General features: G+C 40.6%; 1 protein-coding gene across 2 annotated transcripts in view; it reads left to right on the top strand.

Moving 5' to 3' along the window:
• plch1 (phospholipase C, eta 1) overlaps positions 1-12057 on the top strand; it is a 58581-nt gene that overhangs the window by 4559 nt on the left and 41965 nt on the right. For both annotated transcript variants that reach the window (XM_035680377.1, XM_035680376.1), the window contains exon 2: positions 2965-3087. In XM_035680377.1, the coding sequence (XP_035536270.1) occupies positions 3009-3087 (79 nt within the window). In that variant the 5' untranslated portion in view covers positions 2965-3008. The remainder of the gene's footprint in view (positions 1-2964; positions 3088-12057) is intronic.

The raw sequence follows: 12057 nt of genomic DNA, 5'->3' as shown, positions 1-12057 counted from the left end.
TAGCTCATGGTGGTACTGTTGGGTTTCTGTAAATGTTAAAAGGAGTTCAGTCTAGACCTGCTCTATTTGAAAAGTGTCCTGAGATAATGAATTGGCTCTATACAAATAAATAAAATTGAATTGAATTGAAGATCATCACTACAACTCTAATGTCTAGGTTAGCTTAGCTTAGCATGAAGACTGGAAACTGCTAGCCTATCGCTGGCAAGATTCCAGCACTCACTGCTCCCGGCCACGAAATAGTTCAGCACATAACTGTGCCATTTTACATCTTTTGTACCAGTTAAGCAAAGGAGAATTGACGTGTTAATTGACTGTGATAATTGTTCGTTTTAGGCTCTAGTAGGTGGATTTTGTGACCATATGACAGAGCCTGGTTAGCCACTTCCCCCTGTTTACAGTATGCTAAGCTACGCTAATGAGCTGCTTGCTGTGTGTAGCTTCCTATTTAAGGGACTGGAATGAGAGAGGTTACAATCTTCTTATGTAACTCTTGGCAAGAAAGTGAATACACAAATTTTCCCAAACTTCTCCGTTAATTTTGGTAATATTGGAATAATCATACTTGGCTTTTATTAATGAATATGAGCCCAATATGCAAATATGTAGTCATTTCTATTGATTCAATTATCTGTCACAAACACTGCACTCCCAAAAATACTGATGACCAACAGAAATGTAACTTAGATGTTAAATTTAGATGCATCAGCATTATAGACACTATGTGACCTATGATCATGTTTGCTGTGTAACGTTGTGTAGCATTTATAAAGAAATCTAACTTTCTGGTAACTTCTTCTTGCCATGTGAGTTCAGTGTTTATGGTGTATTTATATAATCTCGCTGTATCACGACCTGACATGCCATTACTGTAAAGCTGCCCAAACAATGTCTCTAGTCATGAACCTCTGCTCGGCTCCTATCTCTAATTTGGACTCTGTTATGAAAACAAACTGTAATTTAGAAACATTATTCTATAATTAAGTAGTAAGCCACAAGGGGCCGTGCTCTACAGTGACTTCAGAGCAGCTAAAAGGCATTGCAGGCCCAAGGTGAAGCAGAGTTTAATGACTATGAAGAATAGATGACTGTGCTTATAACATGAAAGCAACACAAAGGGTTTCAAAGCTTCCAAACTGAAAATGCTTTATTGTTCAGACATGAAGTCAAAGCTGGCATCAGAGAGCACTGATTATAGCACGGGCAGGAATAAGCTCTGAGCTCATCTGAGGTCTTTTCTGCTTTTCTTTTTTCTGTTTTCTTTAAATACTTTCACCATTTTGTTTTTCTCCATGTCTTGTTGTAAAAATTAATATTTTTGCCTCTTATGTTTTTCTTGGAAAGTTAACTTCCTGCACCAGCATTAACTTTGAGTCACCAGAGTACATCTTAATATTTAATAAATAATAATAAAATATTGATGATGATAAAAAGGGTATTTTTACATTATTCAAAGGAACAGATATTAAACATTGCTTATCTAATTGAGAGCAGTGTTTTTTGCATTATAACAAACTCGTACTGAAAATACATTAAGGCTATTAAAGTTATCCTTGTTGGCTGAGTTCTGCCTTTTGCACACACTGATTCACCATGACATGGGTGTCATATTAATTGAAGGAATGGGTCTTTCTCCATATGGTCTGTCATGATCACCACAGACATTAAGGCTTCTGTCTTTTAAAGGGAGGTGGTGGCAGGGTCACAGGAAAGTACTTTCACGTCAAAGATACTTGACCCATGAGCTCTACGTGGTCGACCAGACAGTTACCTCTTCTCAGGTCAGCCGGCACCAGGCGCCAATGACTGTCCCGGAGGTTCCAAGCCTTTCCAGATCTATACATGTCCTGTGTGTGTGTGAGAGAGAGTGTGTTTGTACTGAGAAGCAGTAAATCACAGAAAGACAGCTGAGCAACAGGTGGGGAAACACTAAGCAGTGAAACTGGCAGTGGGAGAGGTAGGAATGAAAAGTGATCAGGAGGAAGTGGTGGAAAATTGGGAATCCGGGAATAATGGGGAGGAGAAACAGAAAGAAGATAAATGAGAACACATGGAGAGATACAGACATTCAAAGGGGACAAAGAGGTGGACAACGGGAACTGACTAGATGGCTGGGACCTGGTAGAGATGTAGAGACAGAAAGGATTTTAGCTGGAGTGGCTACAAGTTGTCACTATCATTCATTTTACTCCAACGCATGCTGATTTTGCTCACGATAACATTTTCAAAGAGATCTTAACCACATACTATATAGTGAGAGGTTATGCTGCCACTACTACAAGAAGAAGACATTAAAATAAAAGAAAAACTGCACAAAACAATGATTCAGAGATTTGTCTTATATAACAGGACTACAAAATGCAAGTAAATGCAGATGAATTTCTGCCCGAGTATGATTTCACAAACTGTGGAGTCACTTAAGTTTAACATCAATAGAAGGATAAGTTAGTTTTTAGTTTCATTCAATCCTAGACTTTTGCTTATGCAACTATAAAACACTTTACTACCAAGTTGCATAATTTGTCTTGTCTCTTATATACATATTTTAATATAACATTTTGACACCACATGTTCTCAGTTCTAGGCTTAACATCCACGAATACTCAGTGAGAATCCACAATTTATGGAAAATCAACTGGAAATACTAATCCTGCAAAATCTCCTTTTTGCTGTTTCCCCTCACAGTAACTCTATCTCCAAGTCCAGAAAGGAAGAAATTAGTTTTTTCCTTCTCTTCTAATATAGTGTATCATTCCTCCCATAAACTAGTTTTCTTCTTTTAAACTGTGTCTGTGTGCTGTTTGTCTTGAGATTTGTGAGTTAGAAGAATTTGTGAAGAGACACAAGGTGCATTTATTTTTGTTAAATATATTGTATAACATGTTTGATTAAATTACCTTTTAGATACATTCGATTCCTGCAAAATGTTTGTACAACACAGTTCAATTCTCCTCTCCTTAATAGGTCATCCAATTTGTTCATCCTCCTGGATCCCTCCTCCTTTCACCATGAGCTCCTGGGTGGTGAACAGGAAAGGAGAACCACAGTACCGACGGCACTTCCTCACAGACAACAGAATCTGTCACGGTAAATATCAGACATACACACAAAAAAGATGTAATGGTCACAATATACTGTACAGTATGTTCTCTGTACTGTATGTCATGGGAATGAACAGTAGAGGGAGACTCATCTCCACTATTGTGCCTCAAATAGTGACAGCACAACCAAGATTCAGGCTTGGGACATCAGTAAAACCTGACTGTTTACTGTACACAAAACCTGCAACAAGCAACTGAATCACTGTGTGACATGAATGAAAAGCTGTCCACAGAACTTTATTCAGGCTATATATTATTAGGTGGAAATAAAAAAAAAACATCTCTGTACTGGCAGCGGCACCACCTGCCTTGTTTTGCTTTGGATGATTCACAAATTTTCGTAAAGTAGTCTTTTTTTTTTATATTTCCATCATCCAGCATGTACAAGGGGATGTCAGCTTGAGTACCCTGACATACGTGCATGCCTGTTAATGCCAGTATGTTATGTTAAGATGATTTAAAGGTTGCCACTAGGTGTCTATTTTATCTAGCAGATAATCATTAAACACACTTCAAACTGGACTGAAACAAAAAAAACTCACCAAAAAGGTCTTTGCCACAGCCTTTCCAACAGTTACCAACACTGGTTTGGTTAAAATAAACATTGAATTCACCAGGTTAGATGAGAAAATACCTGTGAAATGTACTTCTATGTCATGTAATGTTAGCTAATCCTTCAGGACAAATGCTCTGGTCAAATTACATCCATTAAAAATGCTCAGATTGTTATTTTGTGTGTCTGACAACATTGTGAAAAGGATCCTTAAAGAGATAGACCTTTTGTTTAACCGGAAACTGTTGTTATATTGCTATCGCAACTAGGCTCCACAGGAAAAGGTGGATTGCATTTTATTGTAACATCATAACTTCATTCCAAGTGGACAGAAACAAAATAAAACCCAACAAAACCATTGTTAGTCTTTCCACTGTCCCAACAATCACCAACTCTCTGATTCGTTGAAATAAATCCTCAATTCACTGATATAGATGAGAACTACATAAAAAATAGATTATCGCTGCTATTGATGTTTTAAATCTCATACACAAACAACCTTTAATGAACCAGAGAAAATTTTGTTTTCATTCTCCCTAAAGCTGAAATGAATGATTTATGAGTTTTGAGACGGGGAGACTGCACACACCGCTGCATCCACCAGACAATGACAAATCTCTGATCTCGGTCTGCCTCTGTGGCTGTGGCTGTCACACCTTCAGTAGACAGACCACTTCAAGGCTTACCTTCACTTACAGGTCCAGCGTCCACATCCCAACACCTGCAGACCTTGTAGGCTACATACTGTATGAGTGTTTCCTTTTAGAGAAATCAGGCTTGACTGCTTCAGTACTCTGCTGTGGATGATGGATTGACCTGATTGACTTGATTAATCTGTTTTTAAGGATATTATTACATTTATAGGGACTTCACAAATGTTTCTCCCTTTGTAAATATACTTCTTCAAGCCAAGGTTGGCTCTCCTTCTGGAGAAATTAAAATACATTTTAAGAATAAAATGCACTACCATTCCACCCCCTCCAACCCATTTCTTGTAAGATAACATTATTCTGATGCTGATATATAGCCTTAAGTTATTATATTCAAGCTGCTATTCATTTTTCCAGAGGGATAGAGGGAAGAGAAACAGACCAGATTATCTGGGAATAAACTGTTTGTTGTGTCTTTACCAAACTTCCGATCTGGTTGATCTCTGTCTGTATTCTTTCCTTCACGTCCCTAACAGTTTGTCCTTTCTTGTCAGTCAGAACCATTTAGAAAAGATATGCTTCTCTTATGCTTTCCACATGGCTTTGCTTCACTCTGTCTCTTTCCCTTCCTCCCAGTTGTTTCCAGTCTTTTGTAAATGACAGAGCACTGATGTGTTTTGTTTGGCTACGGTACATAAATCAGTGAGAAGAGAAGGGGGTTTTGGGGGCAGGAGTGGAGACTGTCTGTGATCAGGCAGGTGTGGACGAAGAGAGGTTTACACTTAAATCAAAGTGAGCAATCGATGGAAAGCCACAATTACCTGCTAATACACAGTGTGCAGACAGAAAACACACACACACACACACACACACATGCAGTGAGTACAACCGAGGGTGACACTGGTGTTCAGACATGTCTTTTTGCTCTTCCAGACAGCACTAATCGATTTGGTAACCTCTGCCTCTGGCCCTCTGTTTGAACACAACTGTCTGTTGCTGTGTCTGTATGAATGTGTTGCGTGTGCGTGTGCGTGTGTGTGCTTGGTCACTCCATAATTGTCTTCTGCAGTCCTAAATTAAATGGCTTTAATGTGGACCAATGAACATGACTAATCTGGGAGTTCCAGATTGACAAAACTTTCATTAGGGAATTGACTCAACTAGGTTGATACACTGGAGGCTAGACACACACCCACACGCACGCACGCACGCACAAGCTAAAAACTCTGAGTGTTTACACATGTGCGCTCTCTCAGTCTCTCTTTCGCACTCCTGGGACTCGGAGCTTAAGTATTTGCACTGCAGAGCATCCCTCATTGTTTCGTGAAGCCTGTGCCCTGCTGTGCCTCTGAGGAAGCATCGAGACCTACACTGACAGACACACTCTAGAGGCACAGAAAGCGTAAAGTGGGTCATGGCGCTGGCATCCCTGCGCGGTGGTGACTTTTCTTTCTCCCATGGATATACCGAGGAATAGCGGACTAAAAGCAAACAAACAAACAAACGGATGTGACACGGGTTCACTTTGGTGGGGAATTCAAACTGTCGCCAAACAGCTGATCCAGACTGTCGTGCAAAGCTGATGAAATGTCCAAATGGCCATCTCTGGCGATAATGCCACTACTCTGCGCGCTATCACTCACTCTCGCTCATTCCACGCCAGTCTTAAGCTCTTGCTTATTAACAACCACTCTCCGTCCAGTCCACTGAGCGTGTGAGAAATCGGCTTATCGTTGTGCCTCTGTGTTGCGCCTGGTGAGGGGAGTGGATGTGCGCGCAGGAGCTGTGGATGTGAGAGGTTTGATGGTTCGTGAATCCACGCTGCAGATCAGACAGGGAGGCAGATGCTGAGGAGCAGTTTGTTTCTGGGATCGTTTTTGGACACAAAAAAGTGACACTTCATCATCATGGCGCGCTTCATGTGAACGTCCCATCATCATGGAGAAATGGACTAGTCAGGCATGTTTTAATGGTTACAATTAGGAGATACAAAAAATGATGTCCAAAACGCATGAAGGGAGCTTGTGAGAGCGAAAACTCCAGTCCTCCATGGCAGAACTTGAAGTTTGCAGGAATCTCAGTTTGGAAAAGGGTAAGTGATCATTTTCAAGCTTTTTTGTCGTCACACATGAAGAGTAATGGTCTGTGTGGTGCACGCATTCCTTTGGATGGCAACTAGTCTACACTGCAAGCAGGCTGAAGCCCATGCGTAATTTCTCCATTGCGCTTGTTGTTGTGGAGAAATTGCATCACCCACGCTGTTACAAACACTTGAGAAAGGAATCTTAATTGAGGGTTGACATTTTGCATGAGGGATTCTTTGTGTAATAATTCATGTGTATCGACATTTTGGGTATAAAATGTCTTTATTCATTTCAGGATATCACTCAGTCGAATGATTTTTATGTGAATTCATAAACTGATGTCACATTTTGAGAAGAGCAGTTTGATGAAGAGCAGCAGTGGAGCAGCGGGAAACTGTCCCTGGTGCTGAAAATGCCCCTTTGTACTTGTCACTAGGGGGCAGAAAAGCCTCTTAATTTGTTAATCTGACAAGACTTGCTCAGCCCTCAGTCCATATAGCACATAGGTGTTGATGTGCCACATCCTTTCCAATCCTGCCTCCTCTGCACTGTTCACACAAATCCAACCATCTCTGAGATCTGTATAGGTTCGTTCAATGCTGAGAAGGTGCCTGAAAGACTGACAGACCACACCTTCGACATAGCTCTGTAACAGAGGTGGATTTGACTGTCAGCAGAAAGAGGAGCCTCTTGAAACCCAGGCAGAGCATGTTAGCACCACAGAATGTGACAGAGCTTTGGATGAAGCTTTGATGGCAAAATTGAAGCCCCAGCAGTCCCTGGGCTATTAGAGCAACCCTTTGCTCTCTCCCGTACACTGTCAAAAAATATGGCGCATCCCTGGCACTTAGAAAGCAGGAGATGTCAAACTGTCACTCTTCACCCCTGCAGCGCCTCTTTTTCTTTATCTATGTGAGCGTAGGGAGGCCCCTGCCTGCTTCAGTGGACAAGAGGGCTACCTCTTTATTCATTTTGGCAACACTTGTGCTAAGAAGAGTTGCATGGCACCACGACCCCTCGCAAAGAGAGAAAATGAGAGAAAATGATGGAGAGAGGAAGGCTTGGAGGAGCATGCATGGCTGCTAATCTCCTCCACATGGAGGAAATGGCTTTCCCATGTAAAATGTGTTTTTCCTTGTGTGTCTCTCCTGTACTGATGATGATGAATCTAAGCATGCACATCGCCCACCCCCCACCCCCAACCCCTGTCCTTTCTGTCGCTCTAGGGCAGAGAAACAGCTAACAGACACCAGTAGAGGGAACATGCTCTCATCCTTTCAGCTGTTCTCTTTTTTATCCAATTTCCTGTTATTTTCAATCTTCTCTCCTCTCCCTCATACATTATTGGTACGGGCTCAAATGCGTGTATTAGTATTGAAATTGGCAGCGAATCAATGTCTGATCAAATTAGCTCCTGATTTAAACAACATCTTTAGGCAAATTCTCAAACTAAGTGAAATGAGTATCATTTTGGTATCAATACCAAACTCAGTTAGTGCCAGAAAAATTCAAATACCCTTCCTCTCATCTCAGGGTAGGAAGGCAGGGTATTGATTCTCAATACCTTTTGGTAAAGACTAGGGTCTTCTGAAAACTGTCAAGTGCCAAAAACTCGGATTGAATATCTGATCAGGTATTTTTAGAGTTTTTATTGCTCAGTAAGAAATCAAAATAAGTATGGTTTGGATATTTTTTACTAAAATTCAATTTAGAATTTTTATTCCCTGCTCTGTCTTTCCCTAAGTCTCCTTTTTACCTGTCATATCCAGTTTAGCAAAATATGTCACATTTAATGTTGTTCATTCACATTAACTGTAAAGACCCTCCAATAAGATCCTTTGACATTTTATGGCCAAGTGAGAGCATTAGGACCATTTATCTTTGTCTTTTTCACTTGATCCTGAAGCACCATAATTTGCATTTACATAGAATTTCACTGGTGATTTTTTGTGTCCTCCTCCATGTTGACTTAGCCACCTGCACATCACATTTGTTCTTGCGTCAAGGAAATATAGGATGTGAGTGTGAAACATCAGCTCCTAAAACCGACTGGGATTCATTTCATTTGCTTCCATCCACTCAGCGGTAAATAAGCAACCCAGAAGCTCGGTCCACTTAACACTTTTAGGCTTCTCCCGGTCCCAAAATGAAGCACCAGGAAGGCGGTTACATTTCATTTGAAGCCGTTGAGATCAGACAGTTTTCATGGTAGTCTGGCTCTGCTGCCAAAGATACTTTATCTCCATCTACTCGGAGTTATCCAGCCTGGCTTAGGGAGGAAGAAAGAAGAAGCTTGAACATTGCAGCAAAAGTCAACATCAATATATACCGAATGTGCACTTAAACCCCCCCGTCACACACACATACACACACACACACACACACACACACACAAGCTTCGGCTCCCCCCTTTGATGTCAGTACTGAACTCCTCCACTCGGGGAGCCCCCTGTAGCATCGTTGGTGAATGCATTATCATGCTGCAGTTGTCATGTGTTTATTTTTATTCCGGTGCTGCTCTACACTCTGCACCCCAGGGGGACCTGGGAACCCATTTGTAGCATTGCCGACTTGAGCACTGCCTTGAGCGCTCTTAATTAGGTGAAGTGAGTTACTGTGAGATAAGCGTGTGTGTTTTCCCTCTTTTTGCTCATCATTTCCCTGTGTTTCCTAACCTTTTATGTCGCTAATAAGAGGATACACCAACATATTTTTGACTTCTTCCACAGGTTTTGTGCTATTAGTTTGCTTTAAAAGGTATTTGAATTTGTCTCCCTAGGTGCCAATGGTTTAGACTCACTAGCATTATGCTGCTGTAGGATGTGAAGCATTGAAGCTGATAATAGTGAGGAAATACTCAATGCTGAGCTGCCATTTTCATCAACATTCCCGTTTAGTTAGTAGCAGCCTTTTTTCAGTGTAACTAAGCATTTAATGTATGTTTTTGTGGTGTTATTCACTTTATATGCATTGTATACATAAAGGAAGTAGAAGGAAATATGTCAGATGATGGGAAATGAGGGAGAGAGAGTCCACAGATTCAAACCAGGGATATTGCAGTTCATGGTCATCATTTTAACCACTAAGCCACAGGGGTGCCCTTGTTTATATTTTGTGTGACCTCTAGTGGTTGTGTGAATGATGGCTGTTGTTTCTCAAGAGCAAAGACCGAAGCAGAGTGATGTTACTCTAAAAACCTCTCAAGGGGGGCGTTAGGTGGTTAGATCCTGTTCCAACCCATTGTCAAATTAAGATTTTTTTAAACCTTGACTGAGATTTTCTCCCAGCCTCAACTAAGTAGTTATCTAAACACAACCACAGAGGTGCTGTGAATATCTTTTGTTCTTCTTCTAATGCTGTGGAAGTAAATTAGCCAATGCATTACATTGCATGGCTGAGTGTCTAGCTCCACTCCTCTCTGTGTGCGGTCTGCATGCTGTCCATGCATTCATGCAGGTTTCATCTGTGTTTCCTTCCAATGACACACATTAGATGGATGAGAGCTACGAGCTGTCCCACAGGTATGAATGAGTGTTTCATTATTTGTTCATTATATATGATTCATGCTTGAATAAATATGCCCACGCAGTAGTCACTTTGTTGGCCATCGCACTGGTGTAGCAGTTAATGCCATGGCTCAAGTGCAGGACCGTCACAAATATGTTACCGCCATTTGTCCCACCATGGTGCAGCCTGATTTCCCCTCACATCAGTCCAGAAGTCATCATCAGTCACAGAGCTGTGTGCCTGACTAAATTAATTTCATAAGCTGTTGAATGTCCTTAGAGAAACAGTGAAACAGGATTGAGACTAGATGACATAACCCCCAAATTCAGGAGTATATGTAAGAAGAAGATATGATGGGATTATATGAGGTGTCATTTGGGGTTTAAAATGTTTGATTTACACTGATGTGTTGTTATTAAAAATCTAATCTATTCTGAAAACTACATTTTTAATCTTAGTTTGATAAATTTTTCTGACGTGACCAATTACTCATTTAAATTAAAATAACAACAGACTCTGACACTGTTAAATAAAAAACCATCACCTATCGGTACAATGCAGAGACAGTGGACAGACAGTAATGTTAATTTCTGAACATCCCCAGAAATATCTACCCCAGATTGGATGTACTGTATTACCCTATTCAGATTCAGAATAAAAATGTGAATTTCTCCCAACCTATTGTCAGGAAACCTTCTTTGCTGCCATCATTTCCTATGGGTCTTTACTGACAATCCTCTTGATGACTTGATTTTCATTCTTAATCCGACATCACTTAACATCACTACTGAACAAGTCCCAAGCATACCACAGGTTTTTACACTGACCTTCCTTACCTCTCACTTAATTTCACCACAGAATGAAAATTAATAAGGACTTGAGATCTCTTGAGATCTGTTGCCATCAAAGTTAAATTCTTCTCCCCCTTAAACATGAGATCACTGCTGTGGAATGCAGTTTCTAGTAGAGAGTTTTTTTTACAAGGAACAAACCAATGTACGTAATCCATGTTTGGCAAAAAAGTGCCTGTTTTCTCTTTGTTTCAGGGTTTTCTTTTTAGACGAGACAAATGGTTTTCTGAAGCTGACACCTAAATGGTAGATTTTGCAATTCAACCTAAAGAGATGTGAGACTCCTTTAGAAAATAAGTTGTATTTTACAAAATCGTTTTCATAATTATGTTGTGGTGACAACATAATACCTACCAGGATTATGTTCAGAGACACTACAGTTATGTAACATGGTGGAGTCACAAGGACGTGGTTGGGGGTTGGTGGTGGATGCACAAAGTGCAGGACTGGGGGTTGGATGCTCTTACTGCAAGTCCAATGGACTTTAAAAACATAATTCATTAATTAGCTTCTATCAATAGACCTTTTTTCACAGCAGCCAGTTTGACATGAAATAGGGTAAATACAGGTGTTAGTGTGGATCTTAATTAAGATTCTGATTAATTTAGTGTAGCAGAGGCTTCCCAGTGGGTCAACATGCACAATAGCAACACCCTGACTTTGTTTGACTTGAATGGAACAGAACCTTGATTAGTATCATTAGTAACACCTGTGTTTAGTTTATTGTATGTCAAAATGGATGCTGTAAAAAAGGTCTACTGCTCACAACTATAACCAGCCACATCAATATTCGAGCAGCTGCTGCACCAGTAAACATCAGCTGCCTGCTTGTACCACTGACAGCATATTTGGGGTGATAAATACGAATATTTTGGTCGTTGTGTATTTTATAGTTTTCATTATCAGATGCCTCAGCCTCTCTCTCTGTTTCACGTTGCTGCTTTGAAAGGGGACAGGAATAACTCATGGGATGGGACATTACCACCTGTTGATTCTGTATCACTCCTAGAAATAATGTATTCAGCCTCTCTTCCACTCTTCCTCTGCCAATACCTGTGATCGACAACATATGCAGGTCACATCCATTTGTGTTTGTGCCTTTTGTGCCCTATTTCAGGAAAATCCATGGGTTTCAAGTGAATAGATGATACTCTCCTTTTTTACTGTATTGTGTTGCTCTTAAATAATTGAGTCTTCCTTAATTTGGCTGATCCAGTGCAGGAAAATTTTATGCGCACACAGTGGAATGGATGAAGAGGGCTTCAGCCTTAAGCGTCATGTAGACTTGCCGCTGCCGACCTGTCGCGCGAC

The sequence above is a fragment of the Morone saxatilis genome, unplaced genomic scaffold, assembly GCF_004916995.1.
Source record: "Morone saxatilis isolate NCDOM2014 unplaced genomic scaffold, NCSU_SB_2.0 Contig8, whole genome shotgun sequence".
In the NCBI taxonomy this organism is placed as follows: domain Eukaryota; kingdom Metazoa; phylum Chordata; class Actinopteri; family Moronidae; genus Morone; species Morone saxatilis.
Note: the sequence above shows the minus strand (reverse complement) of the source record. Positions and strands in the feature narration are given on the sequence as shown.